This window comes from Thamnophis elegans, chromosome Z (assembly GCF_009769535.1).
Source record: "Thamnophis elegans isolate rThaEle1 chromosome Z, rThaEle1.pri, whole genome shotgun sequence".
NCBI classification, from domain to species: Eukaryota; Metazoa; Chordata; class Lepidosauria; order Squamata; family Colubridae; genus Thamnophis; species Thamnophis elegans.
The window spans coordinates 8,862,684-8,881,689 of record NC_045558.1 but is presented as its reverse complement, the minus strand read 5'-3'; the positions used below and the strand labels follow the sequence as shown (position 1 = coordinate 8,881,689).

General features: G+C 42.9%; 1 protein-coding gene across 1 annotated transcript in view; it reads left to right on the top strand.

The window, feature by feature from the left end:
* WDR86 (WD repeat domain 86) overlaps positions 1 to 4,382 on the top strand; it is a 30,519-nt gene extending 26,137 nt beyond the window's left edge. Inside the window, exons 5-6 of the mRNA XM_032234953.1 lie at positions 2,471 to 2,574; positions 4,164 to 4,382. Coding sequence (XP_032090844.1) covers positions 2,471 to 2,574; positions 4,164 to 4,382 — 323 coding nt within the window. The remainder of the gene's footprint in view (positions 1 to 2,470; positions 2,575 to 4,163) is intronic.
* The last annotated feature ends 14,624 nt before the right edge of the window (positions 4,383 to 19,006 follow it).

Here is a 19,006-nt window from a genome sequence, read left to right as displayed (position 1 = left end):
GATATATCATATTGGCACAGTTCTGGTGAAAACCGACTCTGAAGGTTCCCACGGTTTTCACCTAATTAAAAGCAACAGTTTTTCACTTTCTCAAAACAATCAGTCACAAGGTCCAATCAAGGTGCCATCCAGTTCCCTGGTAATGTCACTCCTCCTCTCTTGGAGCAGGTGTGGGAATGCCCTTGGTTCCTAGGAGAAAGTATTTTGTTTTGGCCACAAAACCCCAGCTATCTCTATTCCCCTCCCCTCCCTATCTCTCAGCTCCAGTGTAGCAACACTGATACTCCAAAATGGCTTCAGTCTGGTCAACTTCAGGGTTGACAATTATTTTGGATGCGGGAGGAGTTATTTGGGCACTTTAATGTTGAGAAATGAAATCTTGAGTAGCGCAGGGAGTAAATATTTGACAGAGATTTGTTGTTTACTATTAAAAACTTCTTTAATTGTTAATTCCTCATCAATAAATAGCAAAAATTAAACCACAAGATTCATCTGGTAAAATAGTCCACCCAATATTGCTAATGAGGTTCTATTAATAAATCATTTCAAGAGTAACTTGATGTTCCTAATAGATTGCAATTGATTGATTACAATTGATTGATGTTCCAAATAGATATGCCAGGCCTGCAGCCATCTTTTCTTTTGGATCTTTGGCCAGCCACACTTTCTATTATTCTACTAAGCATTTTCTATTGTGGGAAAATGGGAGGGGGATTGTACAGAGTTAGATGATATGTAGCCATAACAAAATTCTTTCTAGAAAGCCAAGGTCATCCTTTGTCTGCACCTGACCGGAACTGGATGGATGGAAGCTGCCAGCATGGCAGTGGATGATTGGACCATGTGATGGGCTGGTGGTTGTGGGAACAAGATCTTGAACTTTCAACTGGGTGGGAAAACCGGGAAGCCTTCAGGTTCTGGTTTTCCCAGATGCGCCAACATGGCTCTCTTAATAAATTGGAACTTTGAGCAATACATTGCCTTGGACTCTGATTTAATTTTGGAACCCTGACAAGATTTTCAGTTAAATTAGGTTCCCTGAATGAATGTCTTGGTATGTTATTAATGAATTTAAATGCAACAGAACAGTTGCCTTGAATTTAAAATACAGATTTGCTCTTCCCCGATCCATCACTCTATTGATGTAAAGGAAATTCTATAGTTATCTGTGGCAAAAAGTACTGATTCCTGTTTTCTTCTTATTAAATTGTTTCTATGTAATGAATTTATTGGACACTTAACACAATCATTATTGGACTTTTCATGTTAGCAATAAAATAAAAAGTGACTTTAAATACTAATTCCAGCACATGGTTAATTAGTTTTGTATACCACATTGAATTACTGTAATTACAATTAATAGCAATTTCCCTGATTATAGTTTCAGTTCATAGTATGGTATTGTAAATCAGTATACAGTAACTAACCATGGTTTTCTGAAAAACAAGCACATTTCCAATACAGGTAGTCTTTGACCTAAAAGCAGTTGCTTAGCAACCATTTAAGTTACGACAGACCATGAAAAAGATACTTTTGACCTGTATTCAAAATGGGAAATCGATCCCCTCCCCATTTGCTTAATGACTACTACAAAAAGATGGTAAAATCAGGCACATTCATGTGGCTACCTGTTTTACAACTGTCACATCTTATGACAGGCTCAGTCACAGTTGTAAGTTGGGATAGTACTAAAATTTCCAGGAGTTAAAACATAGTCAGGCATGTATAAGCTTTATAAAGGATGAAAATCAACTAAAATGAACACAGAACTCATCCCCCCAAAAATGGATTTGGAATTCCTTTCACAGGAATTTCATTGATACCTACAAAGTGTGTCCCTTGTAGCCTATTTCAGAGGGTAACTTCAACAACAACAACACACTATATAGTCTCATATATGTTGTTTATAGGGACTTATATTTTGCCCTATTCATAATATAGATTTGAGTTTAGGTAATCCAAAAGACTCAATATTTCATCCATTTTGTTCTCTACTTTTGTTTCCACCAGGTCATTTGCATCTTATTATGATTTGTCCCCAATTTTGATATTTGGCAGAGCTATATATTATATTTACAGCATCGTATTTGTTTCCCTTATTTATTTTCCATTTTATTGTTGTAGGCTACAATAGCAGTAGCAATAACAATAGCACTTAGATTTATATACAGCTTCACGGTGATTTACAGCCCCCTCTAAGTGGTTTACAGAGTCAGCACATTGTCCACAAGAATTTGAGTCTTCATTTTACCAACCTCAGAAGGATGAAAAGCTGAGTCAATCTTCAAGTAGTGAGAATCGAACTCCTGGCAGTCAGCAGAATTAGCCTGCAATACTGTGTTCTTACCACTGCGCCACAACAGCTGTTCCCTTTCCTTTGGGATTATAATGTAATGGGATGCAAATATTATAAGAGATGTATAATGTAAGATAATCTGAATAAGCCTCCATCCTTAAATTTTCTCATCAGTGTTTACGGGAAGTGGTGATGCTTGTGCGCGAGCTTTTAATACGAAGACTGGCATTCTGCAAAGAGTGTTTCGCGGCCATAAATTGGTTATTAACTGCATTCAGGTAAGCTGTCAACATTTCAAATTCTCTGATTTTACTATGGATGAATTTGTTCATGTATTTTAAATATTCTGCATATTCCGAAATATTCAGTCCGAAGTATTAATAAGGCCATTTCATCTCTTCTATCAATAGAAGAGAATATTTGTAGCTTAGGGTTGAACTGTGGAGCTTTTGGTACCCCCAGAGCTTGGTGTTTTTCTTGCAGGCATTTCATTACCAAACTAGGTAAGTGTTGTGGTCCGCAGGCAGCCTGTGGAGCTGGCAGCAGAGTCAGACAATGAGGGGACGAACATGGGACAGTCCTGGAGTCTGGGGAAGGCTCAGATGAGGGCTCTGTGTCGGAGGCAGAGAGGGGGCCAGCGCCATTTGGGAGTTAGGTGCTGCCCCCGGAACCTCCAGAATCGGACATTGGTGAGGCAGAGGAACAGAGGGAGTCTGTTCCCAGTGCGTGCATGCGCAGATCTGCCAGAAGCCAAGAACAGTTAAGATAGAAGGGATGACTTGGAAGTAAGGCTTGGAGGTGATTGGTCTCTCCCATAGGACATAAAGGAGGAGCAAAGGCATGTGAGCCTTTGCAGGAAGCAACTTTGTTCATGCTGGTCAGTTTACATTCTGAAGCTCCTTTTTGACTCTTTGTTCCGTGTGGCCTTGCCAAGCTAATTGCCAAGTAAGCCTTTGGCAGCGTTTCAAGGAAGATAAAAGAGGGCGCTTATCAGCCTTATCCCGAAAGACTTTGGCAGCCTACTGTAGGACTCTTTCCAACTGTTTGGGACTCATTACGGGCTGTGAAAGAACATAATTCACAGACTTTGAAGTAAAAAGAGGGTTTTGGGGACTAAGCGTCTGCTTTTTACTGTGTTAGGAAGCCTAGGTCAGAACAGTAACATCATCAGTGCGAGAAGGAAGAGAGCTTTGCTCACTGATGGGGGAAATTACCTATACATAAACAGAGAGCAAACCCCTCTCTCAGCAATGATGATGTTACCTAGTTGGGTATCTAAAAGAAAACCATCAAGCTCAGAGAGCACCAAGGACCCTGCAGTATTATTTATAAATTCTTCCTTTGCTTTTACATTTTTACTTTGTTTAATAACTCCTACAGTTTAAAAAAAAATGCTAAGGAAATACAATCACCCATACTTTCATAATGTTATTTCCTTCTTTTGCATGAGGAATTGGGATGACTTTAGATTTTTTTCCCTTGAGTTATACGTATTGATCGAAACTGGATTGAACCACGTTTCCACATAATCCCCTCTGCTTTGAAAGCAAGAGAGAGCTCTTGGCAAGAGCCAAGGTGGCGCAGTGGTTAAATGCAGCACTGCAGGTTACTGCTAGATCAGCAGGTCAGCGGTTCAAATCTCACCGGCTCAGGGTTGACTCAGCCTTCCATCCTTCCGAGGTGGGTAAAATGAGGACCCAGATTGTTGTTGGGGGCAATATGCTGACTCTCTGTAAACCGCTTAGAGAGGCCTGAAAGGCCTATGAAGCGGTATATAAGTCTACTGCTATTGCTATTGCTATTGCTCTGTCTTTGCTTCCGTCTCGCGTTGTGACTGTCGATGCTAAGCATGGCCCTGTTGTTCCAGATTCACAATGAATTATTGTACACAGCTTCCCACGATGGCACGCTGAGGATCTGGGACATCCGGCAGATTTGTAAGCGGAACAAGCGTCGTTTGAAGGAACGGTCTATCCAGGGTAGGCATTTCCACAAGGGCAGCCTGCCTCGCCTTTTCAACAACAAAGTGGGCTGTGTGCTTCATCAGGAAAATGGCGGACCACGGGAAACAATGGAACTTGAGTGAGAAGTAGAGATGATGAGCAACGTGAGCAGCAAGCCAGGAAAATAACCATAACCAGCGATTGGAGCTCAACCTTACCAAACCTCATTTTGCTTTTGTGCCTGGCTGGAACTGCCAAGCATCTACTTGAGGGCTGGGTTCCACATGAAGAAACAGGCTAGAACCATGATGGCGAAGTAGAACCATTTGTCAGGGAACTTCCGGTTTGCTCATAGGGTCGTTTTTAGTCCTCCGGAGCCTTCAGGGAAGCCTCCTGAAAGCCCCTGAAGGCTCCAGAGGGCTGAAACCGGCCCTACGAGCAAACCGGAAGTCCGTTCCCAAACTTCCGGTTTGCTATTAGGGCCAGTTTTTCGCACTCTGGGGGCTTTAGGGAAGCTCCTGAAGCCTCTGGAGGGCTTCCCGGGGGGGGGAGGCTGTTTTCATCCTCCCCAGGCTCCTATAAGGCCTCTGGAGCCTGGGAAGGGCGAAAAAAGCACGTCAAAAATGGAGGGGGGATGCTGGTTGTGCGCGCATGCGCACTGAAGTTGTGGAATAGCATTATGGGTGTGCCACGCCCCCACATTCCCCCCCTGCGCTCCCCCCGCTTTTGGCACGCGAGCCAAAAAAGCTTCGCCATCACTGGACTAGAGGATGTCAGACTAGAATATGACAGACAAAAGTGTAACATACTAGCATATGAGCCTCCCTGATAAGATGTAAATTTCTATCTTGATGCCAATGGAAAATGAGCTATAACAATGCTTGCTCACCTTCTTGAATCCAATACATCCCCAGTGCAGAGGTGGGTTCTTACCGGTTCATACCAGTTCGGTCAAGTAGGTAGTAACTCGGCCTGCCACGCCCTTTAACCGGTTCTCTCGGCAGTGCCATAGGCACCGCCATCTTGTTTTTTGCTTCTGTGCATGCGGATTGTAGGACGGTGTCCAGACATTGTTCATATTGTGTGGTCTAGGGCTTGGGGGTGGAATTCCAAACAATCGATGCTATTGGAAGGGACAGAGAAAGAGATTTTTAAGAAACAGGCATGCAGAAGGTATCAAATTGGATGGAAGGGACATCCAAAAACACATAAGATAAGAATAGCTGCTTTGCATGGGAATTGGCATAGGTGCCATTTTTTCAGATTGTTGAGCCTAAATTGGAATCCAGCTGAACATGTTTTACAGTTGAGAGAACTATCTTCCCCTCTCACTTCAAAACGACTCTGGTGCATCCTGAATTTGACTACTTAGTAATCAGCATAAATCTGTTTTGGATTGACAGGGCATTCTGTCAGCGCTCTATGCCAGTATTTCTCAACCTTGGCAATGTTGGGGGACTGGACTTCAACTCCCAGAATTCCCCAGGCAGCTGAGCGGAACCAGCTGGGGAATTCTGGGAGTTGAAGTCCAGACCTCTTAACGTTGCCAAGGTTGAAAAACACTGCTCTGCACTTCCAACCATTATTCCATTCTGTCCAGTTTTCACCAATAATTTTAAAACATCACAACCTTGTATCATACTTTCCTTAGCATACACTTTTTTTCTCCATTACTTCCCCAAGTATGCATATCATTTTTGCAAAAAAAAAAATTAAAGATATCATTCTCTGCTGAGGATTCCAAAGAAGACTGGAGGAAGCTTAAACAATTGTGCAGGACAAACACTTGTGTGATGGGTTCTTAAATTTATATTTTCATTCCCCTGGAATTGCTTTGTACCACTTCAAATGTTAGTCATGAGGAGTGCATAAATGGACTTCAGGTTTGTCAACATGATTGGCCAGGCAAAACTACATTTGATAAAGAAATAACTCAGCTCTTTGAACAATTATTGTAAATAAGGACCTTTCTCAGAGGAACCTGCCCAACAAAAGCAGTTTTCAAGTTGGCAACTGCCAGGCTAGATTTACAGGCAGTCCTCAACTTATGACCACAAATGAGATCAGAATTTCTATTGCTAAGCAGGGTAATAGTTAAGTGAGTTGCAACCAATTTCACAAGCTTTTTTTTTGGGGCCATGTTTAGCAAATCACTGCAGTTGTTAAGTGAATGATGGAGCTATTAAATGAATCTGACTTCCTGCTCCCACCCCACCTCCTCAGCTTTTGCTTGTCAGAGATTGGTTGAGAAGATCAAAATGGGCATTGCGTGACTCAGGAAACTGCAACTGTCAATAAATACATACACTCAAATTCTGTTCATAAACTTTGGTTATACTATGAGAGTCCTGAGGGCTGATCTTATGTTCCTTTTTTCCCCAGCGCTATTGTAAAAGTCATTAAATGAATGGTTATAAGTTGAGGATCTCCTGCAACCTTCTCTCCCGCTGAATTGGCTTGAATACCCAAGATGTTTTCAAAGTATTCTGTGGGTTTATGCAAAAAAAGTACTGTTTTTGATATTTTGATAAACACCAAGAAAGAATCCATTTCCACATGTTGTAAGAAACTCACCAAAACTACAAACTACTTTTTTTCTTTTTTTAAAAAAAAAGAAGACTAAATTTACAGTTCAGCTTAGAAAGACTTTCAGCAGGCCATTGTTCCAAGTGCAAAATAAGATCTTGAGATGCTTCTAGAAGCAAATCCACTCGTCTCCTCTGTCAACTGCTTAGTTCAGCTGCACCTATCCGGCAGCAAAGCAAAATAGTTTGAAGCAGTGGTGACATTCAAATTTCCCCCTACCGGTTCTGTGGGCGTGGCTTGGTTGAGGGGGGGATGGCCCTGTGGCTGAGTGGGTGTGGCCAACTCGATGTCACTCACTCCCATGCCCACTCAGTCACATGACTCTCCCCACCAAGCCACGTCCATAGAATCTGGTAGCAAAAAATTTTGAATTTGTATTCTACCAATTTTCTGCCCAGGCCTCGCCTAATCTATCAAAGGCTTCCCGTTCACCCTTTGCCATGTGACACATCTTTATCTTCCTCCTACGGCTGGCTGCCAGGGAAGGAAAGCCAGGGCTGAGCCGTCACCGCTGGGCTCTCCGCCAGCCCGCATCTTACACACCCCGCATGTCGCAAAATGCTTGCAGCCTCTTCTTCTTCTTTTTTGGTGCGTCTGGATGCTTCTTGTGCTGAAAAAAGATGGCAGCTGTACAGGCTTCTTGCAGCGAAAATTACTTGAGCTGCACTGTGCACGCACACACTGTTACCTGCTGTGCCACTCTGCTTGGATTTCCTCTGGCAGCCGGAAGGGGCAAGCGAGTGGCCAGAAAGGGTGAGCAGTGAGCAGGCAGGCATGGGCGTGGCCAACCAGGGGTGGTTTTTATCAGTTTGGCGAACTGAGTCAAATCATCCTTACCTGAACCGGTCCGAACCGGTTGAATTTCACCCCTGGTTTGAAGGCATCAGGGTATCAAGGGATATCGAAGCAACAGCCTGTTGTGTCCTACACATTAAGGACTTCCTGTTGATGCTATTCATTAACCCTGCCTTGTAGTTTTCCATTTTCGTTTTTATAGATTCAAAGGGACTTTCAGTTCTGACTCAAGCTCTTTCTTCTGAGGAAGACGTGCTTGTGGTCTGGAGAAGAATTCCTGGCTGGAGAATCCTGGAAATTGAAATTCATGCCTCTTAAAGTTGACAAGGTTTAGAAATATTGATCTAGAGTCCATTGATTAGAAGATGTAAAGGTTGGGGGAAGTTATTGGGAGAAGGGACATTTTAACTAATTTCCACAGGACTGAGGGCAGAAATGGAAGTCTTTCAGAAGTGAAGTTGACATGGGTTGGATGATACTTTCTTGAGCTAAAAATCCTTGCGGGAATGTGTTCCAGAATTCAAAATGAATTAATGTGGCTCTCTCTTGGTTTTGAGGTAGAGAATGGAAGTTGTGCAACGGCTGTGAAGAACAATTCATTTCCCAGAAAAAGAAAGAGGGAAGAATTTTGGAATACTTCAAATTTCCTGGTTGACTGAATTTTTGTATCTGGGAATGAAACTCATCTTAGTTTTTCTCTCTTCCTGGCATTTGTTTAGATAACCACTGAGCCATAAGTATATAATAGTTACTGTGGATTTTGTTTTAGCTGAAACAAATATTTTTAATCATTTGTGTACTTTGGGGGGTGGGGTCTTCGTTACATACTGTAATCCTATCACTGTCCATGGGGGGGTGGGGGATAAAAGAAATTGGAAATAAATATTCTTTTAAAGAGAACTTGGTGTTGTTTAGTTTGGACTGATTTTGGTCACAGTGAATGCGAAAAAAAGAAGCATCTTTTGGGTCCCAATTACATTACTGAAACTGGGAAAAAAATATAATAAATTGTTGCTAATTGATCATCTTGTATCTTGTAGCCAGGAAAGCATCTTAGAAGGACAGGACAAATATATGATGTTGATAGGCCAAAGTTGGGAAAAGAGAAATGACAATTCTTATCATTCTTCGAGAAGAAGAAGAAAGAGGAGGAGGAGGAAGAGGAGGAGGAGGAATATGAAGAAGGAATATAAAGGAAAATGGGGAGGAGGAGGAGAATCTCAATGACTATCATTGAATAGCTATCCCAATTTGTCTTCCCATTGCTATAATATTAGCATTCCATATAGTTGTGCCTATGCCTAGGGTGTAGAATACTACCTACTAAAATTCTACTACTAAAGTTCAGCAACTTTGGGAGGGTCACCTATTTCCAAACTGCATCTTACAGTATTATATACTCGACCTTCTTCAAAACTTGGAAATTAATGAAATTTGCTTGCTAGCTGATGAAAAGAAACTGAGAAATAATACTTTTCAAAACCCTTTTCACAATAACTATTCTATTATTCTTCCTTTCTAAGATTGTTTAGATGGTAAGGGGGAACGTTTTTGAGATTTCCAGATCTTGCTAAACCACAAATGATCTCAATTAATACCTGAAGATGTCAACGCTTGGATGTCAAGATGGCATCCAAATATAAATAATTGCCAAATGCTTGTGAAGTTTCAACAATCTTTTTGAAAATTACACAAGAGCTAAAGTGTGGGATGGCTTCAAACAGAAGATTTGAAAGATCTCTTAAGAATTTGGGTAATTTTAAATGAATCTTAACTGGGGAAGTGAAATGCCCAGTTCATTGTGCATAATTACCTGATGAAGCCTGTTAAAGTACCAGCCACCTTACTTGAATAGATCACAGTTAGAATAGAATAACAGAATTGGAAGGAACAATGAAGGTCTTCTAGTCCAACCCTCTACTTAGGCAGGAAACCCTACACTATCCCAGACAAATGCATATCCAACATCATCTTTAAAATGTCCAGTGTTGGAGCATTTACAATTTCTGGAGGCAAATTGTTTCACTGATTACTGTATTTTTTGGAGTGTAAGACACACTGGAGTATAAGACACACCAAAATTTTGAAGAGGCAAATTTAAAAAAAAAAGTTTTTGCACTCTTCAGACCTCCCCAAAATGGCCCGTTTTTCACGAAAACAGGCCCATTTTTTTTTCCAAAAAAAGGCATGCATAGCCTTTAGGAGGCTTGTAGAGTGTTCCTGAGAGCTGGTGGGGGGGCAAAATTGAGCAACAAATGGCCTGTTTTTCGCTCATTTCTGCCCTCCCCAGCCCCCAGGAGCACTCTGAAAACCTCCTAAAGGCTATGCACGGCCATTTTAGTGAAGGAGGCAGGGTTTCAGAAGGCAAAAAAATGCTGTATTCAGTGTATAAGACACACTCAGATTTTCAGCCTCTTTTTTGAGGGAAAAGGGTGTGCCTTATACTCCGAAAAATACGGTAATTGTTCTCACTGTCAAAACATTTCTCCTTAGTTCTAAGTTGCTTCTCTCCTTGATTAGTTTCCACCCATTGCTTCTTGTCCTGCCCTCAGGTGCCTTGGAGAATAGTTTGACTCCCTCTTCTTTGTGGCAACCCCTGAGATATTGGAAGACTGCTATCATGTCTCCCTTAGTCCTTCTTTTCATAAATTAGACATATCCAGTTCCAGCAACCGTTCTTCAGTTATTGTCTTCTGATTATAATACAGGTAGTTCTTGAGTTAAAACAATTTATTTAGCAATCATTTGAAATTATGACATTGAAAAAAGTAACTTGTGTCCAATCCTCACATTGAGCAACTATCGTAGCAACCCCGGTTACATGTTCAGAATTTGGGCACTTGGTAACTGGGATATATTTACGATGGTTCGTGAACTTTCCCTTTCAGAAAAGAATATTCCACTGTGACCAACTCACCACGGCCAGTTTGCCCCAGGAAAATTTAACAATTCAATTTAATTATTCAAAATAACACATATAATTTTTTGTCTTTCACATTTCTTTTTGTTCCTCCTTTTGCATCCTTTCTTTAATGATTCTATTCCGCCATTTCTTTGATATCAGTGTAACTCTTGTAATGAGTTGTCCCGCAGGAAGTTGCCTGTGACAAATTGTCATATAGACCCTTCCCAGTGGATGCCTGACTAGCCAAGTGACAGGGTTCCAAAAAGCGTCCAAAATTAAATCAGAGTCCAAGGCAAAGGATTCCTCAAAGTTCCAATTTAATAAGAGAGCCATGTTGGCACATCTGGGAAAGCATGAATCTGAAAGCTTCCCAGTTTCCCCCACCCAGTTGAAAGTTCAAGATCTTGCCCCCACACCCACAAGTCCATCACATGGTCCAATCTCCCACTGCCATGCTAGCAGCTTCCACCCATCCAGTTCCGGCCAGGTGCAGAGACAAAGGATGACCTTGGCTTCCTAGAAAGAATTTTGTTATGGCTACATGTCACTCAACTCTTTATAATCCCCCTTCCCATTTTAACACTATAGAAAATGCAGTGAGCAGTGGAGTTACGATCTTGGTCTGAGGGGTAATGAGATCATACCCCTGTCATGGTCAGACCACTGCCTACTGAGGCTAGACTTCCGGAGGCCAAACCCCCACCGTAGGGAGGAGGAACCGACCAGGTGGTTCTGCCCCAAGCGACTGATGGACCCCATTAGGTTCCAGACGGAGCTTGGGGTTATTCCAGATACTCTCGCCCACAGTTCGGTTGAGACCCTTGTCGCTGCCTGGCACTCGGCAGCTTCGGGGTCTCTAAACCGGATTGCGCCACTACGGCCCCTCCGGGTCAGCGGCCCCCGGAGGCCTCCTTGGTTCACCGAGGAGCTCCGGGAGATAAAGCGCCGGAGGAGACGCCTAGAGCACCTGTGGAGATTAGACAGGTCCGAATTGAACCGGGCACTTGTAACAGCATGCACCAAGGAGTATACTCGCGCTCTAAGATCGGCAAAAAGAACATACATTGCCTCCTTGGTAGCGTCCGCTGAGTCCCGCCCAGCCGCCCTGTTTAGGATAACCCGCTCCCTCCTAAATAGGAGGGAGACGGGGGACCCCTTACAGGGTAAGGCTGAGGAGTATGTTCAGTTCTTGGCGGACAAAGTTGCCCGGTTTCGAGCGGACCTGGACTCCACTCTTGCAGAGCCAGCTGAGACACAGGGGAAAGACTTGGCAAACCATCTCTGGGTTGAGTTTCAGGAAGTTGCCTCTGGGGATGTGGACAAGGCTATGCGAGCTGTGAGTACCTCCACTTGTGTACTGGACCCGTGTCCCTCCTGGCTGGTTGCCAACAGCAGTGAGGTGACACGAGGCTGGATCCAAGCGGTTGCTGTGGCATCTCTTCGGGAGGGGCATTTTCCCACCGAGCTTAAGGCAGCGGTGGTGAGACCCCTTCTGAAGAAACCGTCTCTGAATCCAGCTATTCTTAATAACTACCGTCCAGTCTCCAACCTTCCCTATGTGGGGAAGGTTGTTGAGAAAGTGGTGGCCCTCCAGCTTCAGCGTACCTTGGAGGAAGCAAACTATCTTGACCCCTTCCAGTCCGGCTTCCGACCAGGTTACAGCACAGAAACTGCTTTGGTCGCATTGACCGATGATCTCTGGAGAGCTAGGGATGGAGGCTTTGCGTCCATCCTGGTTCTCCTTGACCTCTCAGCGGCTTTCGATACCATCGACCATGGTATCCTTCTGCGACGACTGCAGGAGGTGGGAGTGGGCGGCACTGTTTTGCAGTGGTTCTCCTCCTACCTCTACGACAGGTCGCAGTCGGTGTTGGTGGGTGGGCAGAGATCGTCCCCGAGGCCCCTAACATGTGGGGTGCCACAGGGGTCGGTCTTGTCCCCCCTCCTATTTAACATATACATGAAACCGCTGGGCGAGATCATTCGGAGGCACGGGATAAAGTATCACCAATATGCGGACGATACTCAACTGTATCTGTCCGCCCCGTGCCAACTCAATGAAGCGGTGGACGTGATGGAACAGGGTCTGGAAGCTGTTAAAGACTGGATGAGAGCAAACAAACTGGTGCTCAACCCAGACAAGACCGAGTGGCTGTTGTGTTTTCCTCCCAATAATTTGACCACCGTACCATCAATCAGGCTGGGGGGACAAAATTTATACCCCTCAGATAGGGTCCGCAACTTGGGAGTCCTCCTGGATCCACAGCTGAGTTTTGATCACCATCTATCGGCTGTGACCAGGGGGGCATTTGCCCAGGTTCGCCTGGTGCGCCAGTTGCGGCCCTACCTGAATCGGGAGGCTCTCACGACAGTCACTCGAGCCCTTGTGATCTCTAAGCTGGAATACTGCAACGTGCTCTACATGGGGCTGCCCTTGAAGAGCACCCAGAGACTTCAGCTAGTACAGAACGCGGCCGCGCGAGTGATTGTGGGCGCACCTCGGTTCGCCCACATAACACCTATCCTCCGCGAGCTGCGCTGGCTGCCTGTGGATCTCCGGGTGCAATTCAAGGTCTTACTTACCACCCATAAAGCGCTCCATGGTAGTGGATCTGACTATTTGAGAGACCGCCTTCTGCCAATAACCTCCCTGCGTCCCATCAGATCGCATAGAGCGGGCCTCCTCCGTATTCCATCCGCCAGTCAGTGCCGACTGGCGACTACCCGGAGGAGAGCCTTCTCAGTTGCTGCTCCGACGCTATGGAACAATCTCCCCGTGGAGATTCGTACCCTGACCACAGTCCAGGCCTTCCGTACAGCCCTCAAGATCTGGCTAGCCCGTCAGGCCTGGGGATAAACTCTTCCGCCCCTCCCGAATGCTGAGAGAATGTTGTGTTTTTAGTATTTTTCAGTTATTGCACATTTCTTTTTATGTTTTGTCTTCACTCCCCTTCCTTGTTATTGTAAGCCGCCCTGAGTCCCCTCAGGGAAAAGGGCGGCCTATAAATGCTATTAAAATCTAAATCTAAATCTAAATAATAGAATAATAGAAAGTGTAGCAGGCCTAAAGTTCAGAAAGGAAAATATGGATTTCAGGCGTGGACACCAAGTCAACAGAGAAAACCAGATTTGCTTAATGAAGATGTGATTCACTTGACAAACATGGCAAAAATAGTTGTAAAATTGGTCACTTAATAAGTAATTTTCCTTAACTACAGAAATTCTTGTTCCAATTGTGGATGTAACTCTGGAGGGCTACCCGTATTCTCAAAGTCTTCTAATCCTGAAGATATATGCACAAAGGTTAAAATGGTAAATTTCCATCACAGTAGATCTCATCCGTTCTCTTCCCTTCTGAGCCTAGTTTTGACTTAAAGAATTTCAATTCAGCCCGAAGCTCTCCGCTTTGACAAATTAAAGTGAAGATGAAGATTGGCAAAACAAAAAGTGACGTCGTTTGGGTAATTTCTTTTGCCACAATGAAAAGGAGAGCTGAGGTGGCTTCCACACAATTCTTATGCCTGCTTTGACTGAGGTGGATGGATGATTTTTTCATGTGTTTTTTTCTGTTTCTGAGCCGAGTGCATGATTAATGTTTCTGCCAATGCCTTTTCTTTGCTAATTCCAAACACTTGAGCAGAATTTTTCCTTGGAGTGGCAGATTTTGATGGCGTCAACTTTCAAAGAAGAAATGCAAAGCTTTTCTGAGGTAATTAACATTCATCAAACTCAAACTCAGAACTCACCAAAATGGTAGGTAAAGGTAAAGGTTCCCCTTGCAAATATGTGCTAGTTGTTCTCGACTCTAGGGGGCGGTGCTCATCTCCATTTCAAAGCTGAAGAGCCAGCGCTGTCCGAAGGTGTCTCCGTGGTCATGTGACTGGCATGACTATACGCCGAAGGCGCACAGAACGCTGTTTCCTTCCCACCAAAAGTAGTCCCTATTTTTCTACTTGCACTTTTATGTGCTTTCAAACTGCTAGGTTGGCAGAAGCTGGGACAAGTAACGGGAGCTCACGCCATTATGCGGCGCTAGGGATTCAAACAGCCAAATTGCTGACCTTTCTAAGCAAGAAGCTCAGCGTCTTAGCCGCTGAGCCACTGCGTCCCGTCCCCCACATGATAGTATGAAGAAAAGAAAAAAAACTACCGCAACATTGTAGCAAAATCCTAAACTGGGAGAAAGGAAGTGAGTTTCCAATTATTTAAAATTACTATGAGAAGGTGAAGGTGACAGCACCTTCTAACCCATACCTTTGTCTTCAAATGTGAATCTATACAGACATCAATATATCACTTTGTAAACATGTGATGGATTGTATCTGGGCCTTGCTAATATAATGGTTACCACCTCTGTTAATCAGTGTGAAAATTTCTCCTCATAGAAAATTGGAAGTCATTGATCTCATCAGATCAACGTAATCACTCCTGATTTTTATTTTTATTTATTATTCCATCATCATCATCATCATCATCATCATCATCATCATCATCATCATCATCATCATATACTTTATTCATTAAACATGAAACTCAAGTCAACTGAACATTCAAAAATGCATCACAAATACCATTGACTGGTGCTAATGGTTGATACAGTTTGCTACCAGCATCCTAGGTATCAACCAAGTACCTTCTTATAATATACGATGTTCCGAGTAGCATAGTTTTTTGCAATTCCGCTGATGTTATTGCGGGAAGCTGCAATTTGTTAATGTATCTTATAAAATTCTTAGACACGGTACCAAGTGCCTCGATGACAATGGATATCACTGTTACATGCTTCATCCATAGCCATGTACTATCGATGGCCAGGTCGCAATATTTCATTATTTTTTGTATTTCTTCTACTCTGGCGTCTCCTGGTACCGCAATGTCAATAAATTGTATGTTTCGGCTCTCTACAACAGTGATATCTGGCATGTTGTGTTCCAAATGACGATCTGTCTGTATTCAAAAGTCCCACAAGATCTTCAGCTTCTCATTTTTGGTAACTTTTCCAACTTTTTCAGATGATGATGATGATGATGATATCTAGGTGATGAACAGCCCTAATATTCCTTCATCCTCCTATTTTCCTCAGAACAATCCTGTGAAATGGGTTAGGGTGCGAGAGGGAGTGGCCTCAAATCACTTTCATGCCTAAGGCAGGACTAGAATTCACAGCCTCCTCCTTTCCAACTTGGTACTATTAAACCAAATTGGCTCTATGGAGATGACTAAGGAGATCTGGGAATTGAAGTCCACACCTCAGGATGTTGCTGAAATGGAGAAACATGGGAGAGACTGAAGTTGAAAAATGAAGAATTTGCCAGCTTGTCAATAGACACTCTTAAAAGCAAAATAAAATTGGATCACCAACAAATATGTGAATAATTTTGATATGAATATTAGGGGTGCATACCTGACCTCAAGCATTTCCCAGCCCCTAAGATTAACCGTCAATTGCATGCTCATTGGAAGATGGGGCTTCTGGATTCATTGTGCATTGTCTTTCCCTCCTAAGGCCAAGCAACTGAGAAATACACAGTGTTTATAGATGCAAGTTAATAGCTGCCTGGCTCTCTAGTAAAAACCCCTAAAATTAGGCGGGCACACAATAAATATCTCCCCCTAGATCTACCCTTGTTCAGTCACACATTTTAGACATCCATTTTTTGCTGACTCTTCTGACTTTTGGCAGTACAATTTTGGCAGATCGATTTTATATAAGGCTGAATTCATTTGCACCTCTTCTGGATCTTGCAATCCCAAGTCCATAAAAATCTAGAGATCTGCCTGCAGGAATCTCTTCCAGAATGACTTACAGCTTCATTCTCGCGGGTCTGGTTAAGCTGTTCCCTCTTTCCCGCCATATCTCAGTGTTTGTTTCTCCCTGGCATGAATTCCTATGACTGCTGGCCCCACACTGTTAAAATAAAAAAGCTACTGTAAGCTGCCAGCTGCAAGGCAGAACAATGACACTAATTAGGGATCAACTCTAGCCCTCCATTGTGGTGATGTTTGGTGTTCCAGATGTTGGTTTGTACTTGTAAACAGGAAGCACAGAACCAAATTGGTACTAGCTTTGCTGATGATAGCGCTTGAAAAAAGCAAAAAAAAAAAAAAAAACCGCTGCCACCCATCAATGTATAGGCATGTAATCGGTTAGCTTCAAAAAATATTTTGACTGGAAAGCAGGGAGCAAACTTGACTGCTGCTTTGGTGCATGTGGACAACTAATGCTCCAGTCATTTCTTTTCCAGACTAAACAATTCTAAGGATGGTCCATTCAATAATGCAGGGAAGAAACCTCAGTTAGGAAATATGATGCTTTGGAAGATCTGAAAATGTGGAGAAGCTTTGTCTGCCCTCTAATGGTTGCATTGTTTTATTAGTTTTCATTTGAGCAAGACTCAAAGAATCCGGTTTTTCATATTTTTTTTCCTCTACAGAAGTGTGATTCACCTCGCACTCAAAAGTGGTTCTTCAACATGCAAGAGAAGCAAGCTGGCATATTAAGAGTCACACTTGTAAAGTTTCAATTGAGAAGGCCTATATCCACCGAACACTGTAGAACAGAAGCAAGATAATCTAAATTCACTGCACTTATGCTTTCTTGCAACGAAGTGATTTATTAAATGCGAAGAGGTAGGCTGGAAAACCCCGAAATGACATTGTTATCGATCCTAGTTTTATTTATTTTTTTCACAGGCAATGGTGCGTCTTGTATTTTTATAACTGCAGTCACAAAATAGATCTCTATCAAGCAAATTTCCAAAGTGGCCCCATAACCAGATTGCATGCACACCAGTATGGGAGAAACAAACATCTTTTCATAATAAAGTATGTGTTCGTAAATGTGAGGAGTGGTCATAAGTCACCTTTTCCAGTGCTGTAACTGTTACAGCAGAATTCCCACGGCTACATCATCAAAATTTGGGAACTTGGCAACTGGCATATATTTGGGATGGCTGCAGTGACCCATGTTCATACAATTGTCATTTGCAACCATCCCAGCCAGCTTCTGGCAAGCAAAGTCAATCAGGGGAGCTGGATTCACTTAATGATAGCATGATTCATTTAATAACCAATCTGCTTAACACTCATGATGAAATGCTCATAAAATTGAGTCTGATTCACTTAACAACTGCCTTACTTACAGGGAAATTCTGATCCAATTCTGATGGTGCACACATGCATGTGAATTGCAAGTTTGCATTAATAATGGTGTATTTTGTCTTTTGCCCTCCTGTAGATGCTTAAAATAAAAAAAGGAAGCTGGAAAAGAGAATTAGTTTTGTCTAACGATTAAAGCATTGGGCTAAAAACTGGGGAAACCACCAGTTCTAGTCCCACCATAGACATCAAAAGCAGCCAGTTCCTCTCAGCCTCCACAGGGTGTTTGTTGCCTTGGGGAAAACAGGAGCAGGAAATATGTTTGCTGCCTTATTTATAAAAAAACATGGGACAAAACAAACAAACAAATAAATATCACTTTCTTTAAAGATCGCAGACATTAGTAAACCTAGGGTTTCAAAGTTGAGGCAAATCACCAGTTGGTGTCAGGTTCTAGTGAAAGGGGAAGGCCATATAAATATGACTTTTTCCAGGAGAGTTTTCATCAACTGGACTTTCTGGTTTTTATTTCTTTTTCTTTTACAAACATTTCGCTTCTCATCCAAGAAGATGCTTCAGCTCTGACTGGGTGTGGGGGGAATGGAATCCAGTCAGACCTAAAGATGGATGAGATATGAAACGCCTTCAAAAGAAAAAGAAATACAAACAAGAAAGTCCAGGTGCCTCTTGAAAAAACACCTTTGGGACAACCAGGACCTGGATGACTGAGAATTGCTACAAAGAAATTTCAGAGACATTTTCTTTCTCTCAGACACATACCGTATTTTTTAGAGTATAAGACGTACTTTTTCCCCTCAAAAAAGAGGCTGAAAATCTGGGTGTGTCTTATAGACTGAATACAGCATTTTTGCCTCCCAAAACCCCGCTCCCTTCACCAAAATGGCCGTGCATAGCATTTAGGAGGCTTCCAGAGTGCTCCTGGGGGCTGGGGAGGGCAGAAATGAGAGAAAAACGGGCTGGTTTTTTTGCTCAATCTTGCTCCCTGGAGCACTCCATAAGCCGCCTAAATGCATGCCCCTTTTTTTGGACAGAAAACGCTTGTTTTCACGAAAAATGAGCCATTTTTTTGCCCAGTGGGGGGCACCCCTCCAGAAGCACTCTACAAGCCTCCTAAAGGCTATTCATGCCTTTGAGAAAAAAAACGGGCCTGTTTTTGCAAGAAACGGGCTGTTTTTGGGAGGTCTGCAGAGTGTAAAACTTTTTTAAAAAAATTTGCCTCTTCAAAATGTTGGTGTGCCTTATACTCTGAAAAATACACACTCTCTCCCACCCTCCTCTCACAAACACACTCATTCTTTTCAGCATTTTCAAGACCGTCTTTGTTCCTGCTAGTATTTTTCAGCTTTTCAAAAACACTGTAGC